At 40.2% G+C, this 17,317-nt stretch overlaps 1 protein-coding gene across 1 annotated transcript in view; it reads right to left on the minus strand.

Annotated features, from left to right (window-relative positions):
* The window catches only part of LOC139442136 (barrier-to-autointegration factor B-like), a 32,070-nt gene that overhangs the window by 6,157 nt on the left and 8,596 nt on the right, over positions 1 to 17,317 (minus strand). Inside the window, exon 2 of the mRNA XM_071222935.1 lies at positions 2,010 to 2,169. Within this exon, the coding sequence (XP_071079036.1) occupies positions 2,010 to 2,159 (150 nt within the window). The 5' untranslated portion in view covers positions 2,160 to 2,169. The remainder of the gene's footprint in view (positions 1 to 2,009; positions 2,170 to 17,317) is intronic.

Consider the following 17,317-nt stretch of genomic DNA (forward strand, 5'->3'; position numbering starts at 1 on the left):
TGAAGAGATGTCTAGACGTGTATGATGAAGACATGTCTAGATGTATAAGGTAAAGACATGTCCAGATGTATAAGGTGAAGACATGTCTTGATGTATCAGGTGTACGGTGAAGACCTGTATTGATGTATAAGGTGAAGACCTGTCTTGATGTAAAAGGTGAAGAGATGTCTAGATGTAAAAGGTGAAGACATGTCCAGATGTAAAAGGTGAAGACATGGATTGATGTAAACGGTGAAGAGATGTCTAGGCGTGTATGATGACGACTTGTCTTGATGTATAATGTGAAGACCTGTCTAGATGTGTAAGGTGAAGACATGTCTAGATGTAAAAGGTGAAGACCTATCTAGATGTGTAAGGTGAAGACATGTCTAGATGTAAAAGGTGAAGACATGTCCAGATGTAAAAGGTGAAGACATGGATTGATGTAAACGGTGAAGAGATGTCTAGACGTGTATGATGACGACTTGTCTTGATGTATAATGTGAAGACCTGTCTAGATGTATAAGATGAAGAGCTGTCCAGATGTATGAGGTGAAGACATGTCTTGATGCATAAGGTGTATGATGAAGACCTGTCTAGATGTATAAGGTGGGGATCTGTCTAGATGTGTAAGGGGAAGACCTGTGTAGATGTAGAAGGTGGATTATGAAGACCTGTCTTGAAGTGTATGATGAAGACCTGGCTGAATGTATAAGGTGTATGATGAAGATCTGTCTTGATGTATAATGTGAAGACCTGTCTTGATGTATAAGGCGAAGACCTGTCTTGATGTATAAGGCGAAGACCTGTCTTGATGTATCAGGTGTATGGTAAAGACCTGTCTTGATGTATAAGGTGATAACATGTCTAGATATATAAGGTGAAGACCTGTCTAGATGTAAAAGGTGAAGACCTGCCTAGATGTATCAGGTGTATTGTGAAGACCTGTCTAGATGTAAATGGTGCATGGTGAAGACCTGTCTAGATGAATAAGATGTATGGCGGAGGGAGGTGTTCTGTTGACACATTTTAGGTGAAGATGATCCTCATATATATACACCTATGACTGTCAGCTTTTTCATGTACAGGAGGTATATACCATGGGAACCAGTTTGGCAGTTAGTAGCATAGGTGGTCGAACTGATATGAATAAACCGACTTCATTCACAAATACACATTTGTTCCAGCCAAGACATATTATGGCTGATTTTTGCCATTTTGTATCTTTTTATCATCGTGTTATTCAAATGAGGTAACAGGCGCGCACTCCCACCAAGAACTAAAACAACAGATGAACATGAACTGAACTGTAGGATAGGGGGCCCCCTACAAGTGACTTTATCTCACCTTACAAAAAAGTACTGGCTTCTGATTGGTTTTTAATAACCATGTACCCCGCTGAGAAATCAATTGGAACACACATAAGTTCACTTGTTTATCTCGTATAAGAATCGTTGAACTGGACCCCCTCCGTGGTCTAGTGGTAAAGCGACCGTCTGAAGAGCGGAAGGTCCGGGGCTCAATCCCCGGCCGCGTCATACCAAAAGATGTTAAAAGGAGGTACGTGTTTATTAGCCTGTCTGTTGCTCGGCATTAATGAATCCAATGACAATGTCTCTGATGGTTCTGGTTTCATCACCATCATCATCATCATCATCATCATCATCATCAACACCATCATCATCATCACCCCCATCATCACCATCACCAACACACTGTTTGGGGTATAGCGTTTGCCAACTAATCAGGTGATGTGGGTGTGTCTCCATCAGATGATGAACTTAGCAACTTGAGGTGTGTCATTTTTTAAATAACATAGTATGTACATTTAAGAAATTTCAGAGCTAGCACAGATACTGGTTAACACGATGTAATACTACAGCCATATTGCAGATATAAGAAATACCTATCCATTAGATCTCTCAAAGTCCACTCCTTCCTCAAAGTGTTTAACAAATATGTCCCACAAATGCAGCAGAAAGTATTTTGTGTAACAACTGAATGATCCTTTATGTTTACACCAACCTTACCAGATCATATCCGTTCTTCTTCAGATTTGCTCCATACGTATCACCGATTCCAGGCAAAGCCGCAACTAATTTTCCTTTCATCGAGTTAGTCCCAAAGCTTTTATGTTTTTGCGATGTTGTCGGGTCATTTGGTCCAGGTTGTTCTGCCATGATGACTTATCTGGAGCAAGTGAAAGTTGAACGTGAAAGCACTGTTGATATCAATGAGAAACTAGTAAAGGGTGGAGTTGAAATCCTAACCATCAGTGGGCGGACAAGTGGGTATATGTGTGTGTGTGGCACGTGTGTGTGGTGTGAGTTGAAGGGTTCGTGGGGTGTGTGTGAGTGTGGATGTGAGTCTGTGTGTTGGGTGTGTGAGTGTGGATGTGTGTAGTGTGGGTGGGTGGGTGTGAAGATGCCTTTGTGTATGTGTGTATATGTGTGTGTGTCTGTGTGGATGTGCGAGTGGGTGTGTGGGTATGTGAGTGGATGTGTGTTAGGGGGTATGTATGTGTGTATGAGTCTCTGAGTGTGTTGGTGTGTGTGTATGAGGGTGGGTGGGTATATGTATGGGTATGTTGGTGTGTGGATGCGTGTGAGTGTGTGGGGGTGGGGGTGGTATGTGTGTGGTAGGGTGCGTATGCGTATGTGTGCGTGCGTGTTGGTGAGTGGATATGTGTGTGTGTGTGTGTGTTTGGAGGGGGGGTGGGGTGGGGGTGGGGGTATGTTTGTGACTGTGAACGTGACGGGAACAAGATGACATATGTGTATACAACTCAGTCATGAATACAAGGTTATATTATAAAAGAAATTTGTCAACATATTTTATCATAACAATATCATTTACAACTGTTTAAAACACGGGTTATAAGCCACCAGCAACCAAAGCTGGGCCACCTCGTTGGACATCATGGGGACTAACAGTCACTCAGCTTCCTGCCCGAGACGCCAGCAGGATTTACGTCATCACTTTAGCTACTGGTGGTTGTGCACAATACTAGCTTATATTACAAAATGCTCAGTATTGAGTTGGCTTGAAACACTGGTTGATGATACGAGGGCTGGTCAAAAAGTTCTAAGCTTCTAACTTTCAACTATGGGCCATAAGAAAGTGAACAAGTCAATGTAGTACATTGTTTGAGTAATTCATTGCAAGTGTATTTGGTCTGTTGAGGCCGTTTGTATGTTAGTGACAGCCAGTTTTACGTGATAGGGTTCCAAATGGATACAGACATGGAAAGGAACGAGTAACGAGCAGTCATCAAATTGTTTACTTTAGAGAAAAGTACTCCCCATGAAATTCATGACCGCTTGTCACATGTATATGGGAATAAGTGCCCGAGCTATCCCACTGTTATGTTTAAGGCTGGGAGAACAAGACTTGATGATGACCCTAGGTCTGGACGTCCCTCAACTTCCATCAATGTAGATTCAATCAAGGAGATTGAAAACTTATACTGTCAGAGACGCATTACCATTGCTAAACTTGTGGAAGACACAGGTCTAAGCCATGAATCCATTGAAACTATTATTCATAAACATTTACAGATGAATAAGATATCTTCTTGTTTGGTGCCAAATTTTCTAAATTCTGATCTTAAGGAAAACAAAACTGACATTGCCAGAGACAATTTAAAGCTAATTAGCTAGCTCAGTAACTGGTGATGAAACATGGGTCTACCACTATGACCTCGAGTCAAAACGTCAATCCATGGAATGGCACCATTCCACTTCTCTGGCACCAAAGAAATTCATGTCTTCAAGATCAACGAAGAAAGTTATGGTCTCTGTATTCTGGGATGCTAACTGACTGTGGCCAATACGAAATCGTCATAAAACAACCTCATCATGTCTTGACTGACAACCGAAGTAGGTATGACCAATTGTTGGCTTAAAGTCGTGAAGTTTATTGATTCCTACATGGGTGTTCCACCTTTTTTGCATTAGATCCCGAGGATAACTCTTTATGGTTGGTTTGAATTATCTGTACAGGATAAGGAATAGAGATAACGGTTTGTCAAGAGCTGCTGTCGCTGCAGCATTGCCTTTTGAGTTACCTATTATGTCATACTGGCCTGTAGAACGATCATCATATAGCTCTAAAATGTCTAGGAGAATAGGGTTATATGACGAGACACTTTTAAGTGCCTGAAGGCCAAAACAATGAATCTGATAATATGATGGAGCTTTTACATTGATCTTGTTTAATGTAGGTCAAAGCTGTTAAGATAGCTTTGTTCCGAGCAGTAAAGATTGAACATTTATCTGGGATTCTTGAGGAGGCAGTTTTGGATCCAATGATGGTGGCACTTGGAACTTTGCCACCATCCTTGGACCCATCAGCAGATATGGATCTGTGAGAATTGTATTTTGTTCCTAATTGGTTGTATTCTTGTTGATTACCCAAAGGGTTTGTTTTGGCCTTTTTTAGCTCTGTGAGAGTGAGGTCTACCTCTGACTTTTCTGGGAAGAGAAGACAGAAGTCGGTAAGGTGATATGATATCAAGTTTTATTTTAGCTGCAGTGATGTGTGGTTGAATTCTGATTCCAAGTAGTGGAACCAGGTATGATAAATTTCGAAGCAGGTTTTCATACAAGGGGTCGAAAACACAAGTATATGCTGGTACAGGAATTGTGCCATGAAGAAGGGAAATTTCAAATATATCAAGTAGAGTTTCCAAACATGAATCTGGCAAGTGTTTCAGAAGTGTTTTCGGTTCCTGCTGCAGTGTCACAAGCTTTCCCTAGGGCAGTATGCAATTCGTGTAGTGAAAATATCTCATTGTAGGCCTCACCATTATCAGAGTTCAAATTGACTTTTTCTTTTTTTGATGTTTTGGTATCTCTAAAACTGAGGGTTATAGTTAGATGATGAGGAATGGTTTGCATAGGTTACATCAAGTTTGTTGTCAATTTCAAATTTAGTGGTTAATAGTGTATTACAATATTGAGATGTCAACTCCAGATTTTTATCCTTAGCTCTTAAGATCTTTTGAATCATGTTCCATTCCTTGGACATGGGTGTGCGGGAATTGATTTTGGATACATTGGTTCTCCAGGATTGACGTTTACTTTGTTTAAAGATACGTCTGGCCTGGCGCTTGTGATTTTAACATCATTCAGGTTGTGCACGGTAGGATGTCGGCAGAAATATTTCTCAGCACTCTTCCTAGTTTTCCTAGCTTGTTTACAATCATTATCAATCCATGGTTTACATATATATGAGGGTTTGCAGAAGACTTATGAATAATAAGGTGCATGGTTAAGACCTGTCTAGATGTATAAGGTGTATGACAAAGACCTGTCTAGATGTATAAGGGGCATGGTTAAGACCTGTCTAGATGTATAAGGTGTATGATGAAGACCTGTCTAGATGTATGATGAAGATCTGTCTTGATGTAAAAGGTGTATGATGAAGACCTGTCTAGATGTTGAAGGTGTATAATGAAGACCTGTCTAGATGTTTAAGGTGTATGATGAAGAACTGTCTGGATGTATAAGGTGCATGGTTAAGACCTGTCTAGATGTATACGGTGTATGATGAAGACCTGTCTAGATGTATAAGGGGCATGGTTAAGACCTGTCTAGATGTATAAGGTGTATGATGAAGACCTGTCTAGATGTATAAGGTGTATGATGAAGATCTGTCTTGATGTAAAAGGTGTATGATGAAGACCTGTCTAGATGTTGAAGGTGTATAATGAAGACCTGTCTAGATGTATAAGGTGTATGATGAAGAACTGTCTGGATGTATAAGGTGCATGGTTAAGACCTGTCTAGATGTATACGGTGTATGATGAAGACCTGTCTGGATGTTAAAGGTGTATGATGAAAACCTGTCTGGGTTTATAAGGTGTAGACCAGTGTCTAGATGTATAAGGTGTAGACCTGTCTAGATGTATAAGATGTAGACCTGTCTTGATGTATCAGGTGTAGACCTGTCTAGATGTATAAGGTGAATGATGAAGACATGTCTAGATGTATAAGGTGTAGACCTGTCTAGATGTATAAGGTGTAGACCTGTCTTGATGTATCAGGTGTATGATGAAGATATGTCTAGATGTGTAAGGTGTTTGGTGAAGACATGTCTAGATGTATAAGGTGAATGATGAAGACCTGTCTTGATGCATAGGGTGTATGGTTAAGACCTGTCTAGATGTATAAAGTATATGATGAAGACCTATCTAGTTGCATTAGGTGAAGACCTGTCCAGATAATGTGTATGACGAAGACCAGGTATTCTTTACCTATGGAACAGTTTGGCGAGTCATGATTTCACAGAAAGTAATATTACCAATTATTTAATAAACTTTTGAATAAAATTAATAATCTAGATTACAAAAATAAATCCATCAAGTCCATGGGTACACATCTTCCCGAGGCAAGAGAATTAACTGACTTTAAAAGTCCAGTTTCCACCCTTGCTGAACTAGGCTGGAATTTCTGGGCTCGATCGTAGCGCCACCAGTGGCTATTACAAGTTATGTCCCTTCCAAGCCGCTCCTATGGACCAATCAGATTCCACCCCTCGTATCACTTGCATTTGCTTCACACAAAATGGCGGCGCCCGATCAAGACGATCTGATCGATAATCAAGATGTATATTGTGATAAAACGGGTCTTACATCGCGAGGTGCATCAAATCACGTGAGCACCTTGACTAAAAACATGAATTTTTTTTGAAAATATCTGTTGACAACGAGTTGGCAGTGCACATGCTTTGCAAATCCTGCAATCGACCGAAATCTGCATGACAGTTTACGAACCAGATTTTCGATTTCGTTGCGCGATTGTGATTGGACTATGCATAGACTCGTTAGTCCAGCCAAAATGGAACTCCATAATACCAGCCTAGTTCGGTAAGGGTGGAAACTGTGACTTGTGAGTGAGTGAGTGAGTATGGTTTTACACCGCTTTTAGCAATATTCCAGCAATAACACGGCAGGGGACACCACAAAACGGCTTCACACATTGTAGCCATGTCGGGAATCGAACCCGGGTCTTCGGCGTGACGAGCGAACGCTTTAACCACTAGGCTACCCGACCGCCCCTAAACCTGTATAGTCAGTAAACTGACTTGCCTCGGGAAGATGAGGTATACAAAGGTTGATGAAGGAGAAAAGACAGCTCAACATCACAGGGACGACATTCTGATTGGTCGATGAGAAGGGACGTTAATCTGATTGGCTAAGGAAAGTGTGTATAGGTAGGAGTTAAAAATAGGACACCAACGGCAGCCTTGTAGAGTAATATTTCTAGCAGTGGTGTAGCTGGGAAAGACCCTCACCATAACAATAAAAAAGTATTCTGTCACACGGATCGGACTTGTGTACACAGAATGTGAAACCAGCTTGCATAGCTAGACTGTCTAGTTAGGTTGGGCAAGCTGTGGATTTTCTTTCATAATTATTTGTAAAACAAACTTTAAAGTAAGTCAATAGTATAAATATGTAGACATTCATAGATATTAATCATTTGTACTTTCAAAATGCCAGCTGTAAGATGGAAGGATTATTTGTCTTGTATATATTTTAATTCAGAACAGACAGCCTCCTTCTCTGGGCCCATTAAACTATATCACATTGTCAAGAAGGTAGAGTGAGTGAGTGATCTTTTGGCAATATTCCAGCAATATCACGGCGGAGGACACCAGAAATGGGCCTCACACATTGTACCCATGTGGGGAATCGAACCCGGTGTAAAGTCTGAAAGTATACCCCCCCCCCCCCCCTTTCAAAGTATACCCGGGTAGATTCTGGGGCCTTTAACCAGTAGGCTACCCGACCGCCATCAAGAAGGAGGACAAATTTGATGTCGGATTACATAACATTAAGAAGTGGCTACCATTTTTTGTAACATGTACTTCTTTTTATAAGAAATAAAAGAAAGTTGATATTAAAAGTTATTAATCAGAAATGAGTAAAGGAAGGGGTAGGCAGTTGTGTCTTGTCAATTGCCTTCAACTAATTCTAAATCTTATTTAAAAAATAATAATTTGAAGCAGTATATACAATTTGGGTACGACGCTACCCCACTACACCGACTGGTCAGCTCGGGGTCAGTATACTGTCTCTGAGTGGGGTATTCTTGTTAAACTGCGGCATGGTGTCTCAGTGAGATAGAATTATAAAACAGCATCAGTCCGAACTGGTACAAGCAGCCACACACACTCTCACACACAGACGCACTTACTCACGCACGCACGCACACCAAATAATCACTGACATTTGTGAAACAAGTCTCCATGTTAAGATCTCTCGGCTTGATATTGATCGCTCGCATGTTATCGGCAAGATCATTGATGACCGAGCAGAGGTCCTTTTTAAGTTTGTTGCTCACGATACCAAAACCCAGGTTAAATGTAAGAAGTCTCTGATGTAAACTACCTTGCATCTCTGAGCAAATCTCTGAATATGACATTGTATGTTTTACAGAGACACACCTTCATGATTCTGTAAACACAAATGACCTGAAAATAGACCTTTATCATTCTCCTTATAGGAGGGATAGGAATTGTTTTGGTGGTGGTACTATTGTATATTTCTCGGCATTGTTGTACGTTAAACGTAGGGAATATTTAGAATCATACAATTATGAAAATATCTGTTTCGAGGTTTTCTTGCCTCAGAAGAGAATATTATTATGTGCGTGGTACAGACACCCCTGTGTTGTATTGGGATCAACTAGAACACTCACTTGAAACTGCTCTAGATTATATGCCTTACTTTGATCTACTCAGTGATTTTAACGAAGATTTACTCAACAGCAACCTTCACCATCTGCACAATATTTTAGTTAGGAAGAGTTTACGTAATGTTATTAAAGAGCCGACACGCGTCACTCAGCATTCACAAACTCTGCTTGACCCTATTGTTATCAGTGACGATTGCAACTGTATAGAGTGTGGTGTTGTCGACTTCAGCATGGATATAAGTGACCACAAGGGAGTTGTTGTTTCACTAACGAACTGCATTGACATGAACAAATTCTATGTAAGAGAGGTTCTAATTTATAAAGATGGTGACTATGCGAAGTTAAATGAATTAAATGGTTTGATAGTGACCTATGTAGAGAAATAAGAATAAGAGATCGGCTGAGAAAAAAAGCTAGACAAACATGCAATGAACGAGATTTATCTAAATATAGAAAACAAAGAAATAAAGTAAACAATTTGAAGAAAGCTGCCAAAGAAAACTTTTATCTTAACTTAGATGAATTATTATCTGCACAAATCAAGGAAGACAGTTCTAATTATTGGAAACTCCTCCGTCAGTTGATCAAAGAGTCTGGAGCCAGCACAGTGATCCCACCTCTGGTCACTAACAACAACACTGTACCTGAAGCATTTTCTGAATTTGATAAAGCTGAAGCTCTCAACGATTATTTTACATCAGTTTCCAATGTTGATGATGAAGGCGCCTCACTACCACCATTTGTTAAACTATGTGAACATAAATTGGATTATACCGTTATTGAAAGTCAAGAAATAACAGATCTCATAAAGTCCCTACCGGGAAATAAAGCAAGCGTTCCCGACAACCTGAATCACAGATTACTAAAATGTTTATCACTATCCATAGCCAATCCTTTACTTTTGTTATTCAATTTGTCTCTTGAACAAAGCACATTCCCATCACAGTGGAAACAAGCTAATGTAATGACTTTGTACAAAAAGGGAGATATATCCAACCCTTCCAACTGCAGGCCAATTTCACTGTTATCTTGTGTTGGGAAATTTATTTGAAAGACTTATTTTTAAAAGAATGTATGATTACTTTCTGGAGAATAAACTACTTTCCAAATATCAATCGGGATTCATGCCAAACAATTGTACTACATATCAATTAATTGAAATTTACCATCACATTTGTAATTCGCTTGATGATCATAACTATTTTTGTATGATATTCTGTGATATTTCTAAGGCATTCGACAGGGTATGGCACAAATGTATATTGCATAAACTTCAACAATATGGTATAACTGGTAAATCATTAGCTTGGTATCATAGATTTCTGTCAGCCCTTTGCCAAAGAGTATTTATTAATGGTAGTTTATAAAGTAAAAAAATCACTAAAGCAGGGGTCCCACAGGGCTCTGTACTGGAGCCGTTCCTATTTCTAGTTTACATAAATGATATTACTGATCAGCTTCAAAATATTGCTAGGTTATTCGCCGACGGTTCATGTATAGGACCTTCATCTACTGATATGGTCATAATTGAAGACAGACTAAATCATGACCTTCTCTATCTCCACCAGTGAGCAAGCACATGGCTTGTAAACTTTAATCCAACCAAGACAAAATACATGCTTTTTGGTCACAAACAGGTACAGGATTATCCAACTATTTGTCATGCCTACAGTGCCATTGAACATGTAGAAACCCACAAACATCTGGGGGTCACGTTATCTCAAGATACGAAATGGACTGCACATGTTTCAATTATTGCTAGGTCAACAGCGAAAATGGTTTCAGCTATGCGTAAACTTAAATATAAATTGAATAGATATAATGTGTCAAAAATCTATCTGACATTTATAAGACCTATTCTGGAATACTATCATGGTATAACATTTATACTAAGTTATCTTATAATAATTAGATCTACATCAAGTGCTTTTATGAGTTATCATGGTGTAATATTTATACACCATTTCATATAATTATAGTTTAGCAAGTAATAATTATCATCAGGTAAAATGCATATATAAAATATCAGTAGTTTCAGTTATAGCTTTTTAGATGGTTGCTAGCCTAAGGTATCAAGATCCCATCTCTTACTTACTTACTTACTTTGGAGATTTAACGTGCGCTTTCCGACCGATGCGTATTTCGCAAACGGGCCCGGCCAGGCCATTTAATGTGTTTCCGAAAGGGGCGAAAGTGGTGTGTGCAACCCAAGATGGGGCTTTAGGGGTTGCTTATATAGAATTTGGGAATTTTGAGATTTGGAATAGATGCCGATGGGGTTGGGGAGGAGAACTAAGGGAGCTGGGTATGGTGGATGATTGTTTGTTTATTTGATTTTGATTTGGTAGGTTATTATGGTTTTAGATGCGTTTTATTAGTTCCGTTTTGATTAAGAATACGCCTAAGGCCTTGAAGTTTTCTAGTTTATTTTGTGGGTTTAGTATTGCTTCTAGAGTGAGAGCCTTGTTTAGATTGAGGGTGGTTTGTAATGCGGTTTGATGTGTTAGGTAGTGTGTGCAGTGGATGAGTGCGTGTTCTGGGGTTTCTGGTTGTTTGCAGTGTGGGCAGTTACCTGTAGTGTGTTTTTTAAATTTCTTTAGGTGGTTATTTAGGTTGGTGTGTCCTGTTTGGAGTTTAGTGATTACTCTGTCGATTTTTTTTGATGGAATTTTTGGTTTGGTTAGTGGTTTGCTGAGCACTCTTTTGATTTGGCTATTTGAGTTTAGATATAGGTTATGCCATTTTTTTGTGATTTTTTGTTTGTTTACACTTTTAATTTCTGATTTCGAGATGGGTAAGTTTAAGCTTATTTCTGGGATTTTGAGGGATAGTTTAGCTGCTTTATCGGCGTTTTCATTACTGTATATTCCTACATGGGCGGGTATCCACAAGAAGGTTATTTGTTTGCCTGCCTTAGTTAGGTCGTTGGAGCTTTTAAGTATTTGATTTATTAATTTAGGTCGTTTTTTGGTATTTTTGTTTTGTAGGGCTTGTAGTCCACTTAGGGAGTCAGTAAGTATTAGGATTTTTTGGTGGTTTTTGGATTCTTGATTGTGGAGGGTTGAGGCCATGCCCATTAGTTCTGCCGTGAATATTGATTGGTTATTTGGGAGTCGGAAGGATTGTGTGGTTTTAGATGGTTGTGTGGTATGGACTCCGAAACCCGTGTGTTTGGAGGTCTGATCTGAGGATCCGTCCGTGTAAATGTGACACCAATTTGGCCAATTTTTGTGTATGTATGCTAGTGTGGTAGTTTTAGCTACGTTTGGGTCGGTTTGTTTATTTATTTGGCTAGCTAGTGTTGTGTCTATTTTGGGTATTTTAAGTTTAGGGGTGAAGATATTTGATTGTTTGCAGTTTTGTTTAAGATTTTTAATTTGGTGTTCATTTAGGTAGTTTGTTATTCTTTGGGATATTGGGGTAAGTAAGGGGTGTTTACGAGCTAGAGCTTGGTTTTTAGTGCTGATGTTTGGGTTTATTAAGTTTTGGATGAGAGGGTTTGATTGGGACGCGGCCCAGAAATTTAAGCTTAGCTGTTCCCTGCGTAGACTTAGTGGCATTTCTCCTGTTAAGGCCTGAAGTGAGGTGTAGGAGGTGCCATGTTGGGTGCATGTAATGAGTTTGAGAGCCTGATATTGTATTGAGTCAAGTTTTTTAGATAGAGAGTTGTTAAGGGTGTTGTATATGGCGCAGCCGTAGTCTAGTTTTGATCTAATTAGTGATATGTAGAGAGAGAGGAGAGTATCTTTGGAGGCTCCCCAGTTAGAGCCAGTTAGGCATCTTAGGGTGTTTAGGTCTTTACTGCATTTAGTTGTTAGGTTTTGGATGTGAGCATCCCAGGTGAGATGTTCATCGAAAATAAGTCCTAAGAATTTGGTTTGTTTTTTAAATTTGATTGTTTGATTGTTTAGCTGGAGTATTGGGGAGGCGGGTTTCATGTTTTTATGTTTGAATACTATTCCTGTTGTTTTTTCTGAGTTAAGGGAGAAGCCCCATTTGTCAGCCCATTGTTGTATTTTATTAAGAGATTTTTGGAGTAGATTTTTGGCCATTTTCATGCTTTTAGTGCGGATCCAGATGGCTCCATCATCCGCGAATTTTGATGTGTTTACTTTAGGGGATAGACCCTCGAATAGATCGTTTATCATTATATTGAAGAGGGTGGGGCTGAGGATACTGCCCTGTGGAGTGCCATTTTCTAGGGGACATTGGTCCGATAGAGTTTGGTCTATACCCACGGTTATTTTATGATTGTTTAGGAAGTCCTGGATGTAGTTTATTATCTGACCTTTGAGTCCTATTTTTTTAAGTTTTTGTATTAGCCCATCGTGCCATACCATGTCGAAAGCTTTAGAGAAGTCTAAGAAGATGCCTGTGGTATATTGTTTATTTAGTTGTCCTGTCTTAATATCTTGTTCTAGTCGGGCGAGGTTATCTAGGGTTGAGCGGCCAGGAGTGAAACCGCTTTGATCTGGGTTTATGGTGTTATTTTGGGTTAAGTAATGTTGTAATCTATTTTTAGCCATTGATTCCATTACTTTACATAAGTTTGAAGTTAGGGATATTGGTCTATATGAGTTAGCTTGATTAGCTGGTTTATTAGGTTTAGGGATTGGTATGACTAGGGCCTGTTTCCAGGGAGTAGGAACCTGTCCGTTTAGGTAGATCAGATTGTATAGTTTGAGTAGTGCCTGGAGTAGTTTTAGGGGGAGTTTTTTAATTATTTGGTAAGAGGTTAGGTCTAATCCTGGAGCTGTGCCCTTTTTCCTGTTTTGGATTACGTAGAGGAGCTCCTCCATTGTGTAGGGTTGATTTATTTCTAGATTGTTATTGTTTGGTTCTTTTGTGGGTTTGTTTTCTGTTTTAAGTTTATCTTGGAATTTTTGGCTGAAGTTGCTGTTACTGCTAACGGCCGAAAAGTGGTTGGCGAGATTATTTGCTTTTTGGGCGGGGTTGGTTGAGTTGTTAATGTTAGGGTTTTTTTTATGTCGTTTTAAGCCTCTAATGGCGTGGATTTTGCGCCAGACCGTTCTGGCATCTGTACGGTTATTCATACCTTCGCAGAATTTTTTCCAGTCTCTACTTTTGGCTATTTGGACTAGTTTTTGAACCTGGTGGTTTAGTTCGTGGGCTATGTTTAAATATTTGTAGTCGCGTTTTGCTTTATTGAAGGCTGATTTACGTTTTCGTCTAGTCTGTTCTATTTCCTCATTCCACCATGGTACCGTCGGTTTGCCTGTCTTAGATGTTTTGAAGGGGATGGAGGTTTTGGCTGCGTTTATTATATAGTCTGTTAGGTTTTTACAATAGGTTTCTGGATCCTTATTTTCTATTTCGTTTAAGTTAGCTTCGTTGCAGATATCTTGGAATTGGTCCCAGTTAGCTTTATTGTAATGGAATTTTGGTTCTTGGTTTTCTGTTTGGATTGGTACGTTTGTATTTCCTATGGTTATGTTTATGGGGAAGTGGTCACTACCTAGCGGGACGTTGTGCACTTCCCATTGAGTGCTTTGGGCTAGATCTGCGGTGCATATGGTTAGGTCGATAGCCGACATTTTTTGGTTTATCTTATCGTACCTCGTGGGTTGGTTGCTATTAAGGAGTACTAGGTCGTTTGTTTCTATCCATTCGGAGATTAATTTGCCATGATTATCTATTTTATCATCTATGCTCCATGTAGGATGGTGAGCGTTAAAGTCTCCTAGGAATATAATAGATTTATCGCTTATTTTGAGTAGTTTGTTTAGATCCTCAGGTTGGACTTTTTGTTCCGCCCAGTGGTAAATATTTATGATGTTTATGTTTCGGTTATTTAATGTGATTTTAATGCCTTTGGCTTCTAGGTTTGGCGTGTCTATTTTTATTTCTTCGTAATTTATATCTTCCCTGATAAATATGATTAGTCCTCCTGCGGCTCTTCTTGTTTTCGGTTTAGCTCTGTCAGTTCTAACTGAGTTGTAGTTAGGTAGTGTGAATTTGGATTTTTTTGAGAATTTGGTTTCCTGTATACAAGCAATGTGAGGGCCTTTATTTAGTTTAAATTTAGTTTTTAGTTCATGGCCGTGGGAGGTGAGTCCGTTGGCGTTCCACTGAAAAATATTTAGTCCTTCCATTATTGGTTTCGGGTGATTGGTGATTTAGTTTTTAGTTTTTATTTTATTCGGTGAGTTCTTTTAGATGGAGGTTAAAGAGGAAGAAGGGAAGATCGGTTAATTTTAGATTGAAAGCTACTTTGTGGAAGGATTCCATACTAGCTTTTGGTGAGTTTTGACTATGCATGTATGCTAGGAGTAAGGTGAGGTTATTTAGGTTTGGGGTGTTGGCTGGTTGGGAAGTTTGGTTTGTTTTAGTTGGAGTAGTGTCTATTGTTTCCTCAGTAGTGGAGAAATCTTCGTCATGGGTTGGATTAGGTTTAGCTGGTTGAGTTTCCATGGGGGAGGCATGTGATGTGGAGGGTTGTGAAGGTGTTGGCGGGATGGGTGTAGCTGATGTTTTCTTAGTGTTTGTGTTTTGTTGTTGTGCTTGCTTGTGGGAGACTGTTGTTGCCATATGGGCTGTAGGGTGCTTGGATGAGGGTCGTGTTGTGGTGGTCATTTTGAGGTTTGTTTTGCATGCGGGGGTTGATATTTTGGCTATGTGAGAGGGTTCGTGGTTGGTTGAGTGGCTGCTTGTGTGTGTGAGGTGGGTGCGGTTTCTCGGAAGGGGTCCCAGACAGAGCTGTCGGTTATGGGTGTGGTGTTTGTTTGTGGGATGGTGTTTGGGTGGGGTGTAGGGAGGAGTGGTTTAGATGCAGGTGTAGCAAATTTTCGTGTTTGGATTTTAGCCGTTTCTATGTTTATGTGTTTGTTGGCCTGCTGGGTGAGTGTGTGTCTGCGTGGGCATTGGTTTGAAAGTGAGGTGTGTTGGGTGGATTTGCAGTGGATGCACCAGGGTGTGCATGTGCCTGGGCAGTCTGTTTGTGCACATTTTTTACATTTAGTTTTAGGGTATGTGCATTGGGAAGCAGTGTGGTTGTATTTGAGGCACTTTGAACATTGCTTAACCTGCTTTATATAGGGTTTGACTTCTAAGTTGGTGTGGGCTCTGAAGGATATGTGTTTGGGGGCTTCAGGGAATTTAGCGGGTTTTTTAAAGTTGATTATGACAATGGAGGTTGGGACCGTTTTTCCGTTTCTAGTTGAGGTTATTCTGCGCGTGCTGGTGATTAGGGGTTGAGGGTTTTGGTCTTGGTTTATGTTAGCTTCTAGAGAGTATAATTGTAAGTCCTCAGTTGTTTCCCTTGGGTTAACCCTAATTACGCCTCGTGTATATTGTTGCCAATTAGGTGTTTGTTTGATTACCGTGACGTGGAATATTTGAGTTATTTTATTTGCTGCGCTGTAAGATTCTCGGTTAGGAAAGATTATCTGGTATCCTTTGTTGGCTTTTTTAATATTGTTATAATTTATTTTTTGTCTTTTGAACCAAAGTCCTATTTTGTCTGCCGAAAGTTCTAGTGAGAGAGTGGTGCCTGAGCCTGCTGAGAAGAAGTAGAGGGCGAAGGTGGTGAGGAAGGCGGCCGGGGAGGGTGTTGGCGATGGAGGTGGAGTGGATGTGACGAGTTTGCGTTTTTTGGTGTTTTGTGGTGGCGAGTTAGCTGGTTTGGTTGGGGTGGTGTATGTCGTGTTTTCGCCATACTCGGTCGGGACGATGTTTTTGAGTGACCTCCCAGAAGTGTTGTGCGCTTCCGCAGGCGTGGGTGAGTAAGGAGCTGGAATGTCTGCGAGTGTGGCGTTGCGGGTGTCAGTCATATTGTTTGGGTGTTGTGTTGGAGAGCGTGTGTTGTGGTGAGTGGTGGTGGAGTGTTTTGGGGAGGTGAGTTGGTTTGTTGTTTTTACTTGGTGAGTTGTGTTTAGGAGGCGGAGGAGGTTGCGGTGGTTATTTGTTGTTGGTTTTAGTAGGAGGGTTTGGGAAATGGATTATTTATTGAAGATTAAGTTTGATTCTGGAAGGCTGGGATAAGGTGAGACTAGTGGAAAGCGGGGATTAAGAGATATTTAGTCGAAGGAGTGGAGGTATGTGAGTGGTGGGCGTGGGTGGTGAGTAGGAAAGAGCAAGCGTTGTGTTTAGGAGAAGGAGGGATTAGGTGTTTTGTTTTTAGGAGTTGGGTCAAAGGGTGTGTTTGAGTGGTGGGCGTGGGTAGTGAGTAGAAATGAGTGCGAGTTGTGTTAGGGAGATTGGGTAGGATAAGGTGTTGGTTATTTAGTGTTGTTGTTTTTTAAGGATTTAGGGGTTTTATGATTAATTCGGTGAGAGTGATTTTAAGAGTATGTGAATAAGGATAACGTAATAATTACCGATGATGGAGTTTCCTTGGCTGGCTATCAGGCAATGCTCTGTGCTGGCTTGGGAAGTGTTGTTCGCTGGGAGTACAAACTGCAACTGATTGTCTGGCCAAGACTCGTTTATTTACAAACCGCTGTCCTGTAGCTGGAACACTGCTAGGTTCTGCGTTAAACAACAAACAAACAAACGGTGAGAGTGATTGTAAGAGTATGTGAATAAGGCTGAAAGGATGACGTGATAATTACCGATGTTGGAGTTCTCCTTGGCTGGCTATCAATTTCATAGCCAATTCAGTACAAGAGATTAGTGGA

The sequence above is a fragment of the Haliotis cracherodii genome, unplaced genomic scaffold (genome assembly GCF_022045235.1).
Source record: "Haliotis cracherodii isolate W230 unplaced genomic scaffold, xgHalCrac1.p SCAF_5, whole genome shotgun sequence".
Classification (NCBI taxonomy): Eukaryota; Metazoa; Mollusca; class Gastropoda; order Lepetellida; family Haliotidae; genus Haliotis; species Haliotis cracherodii.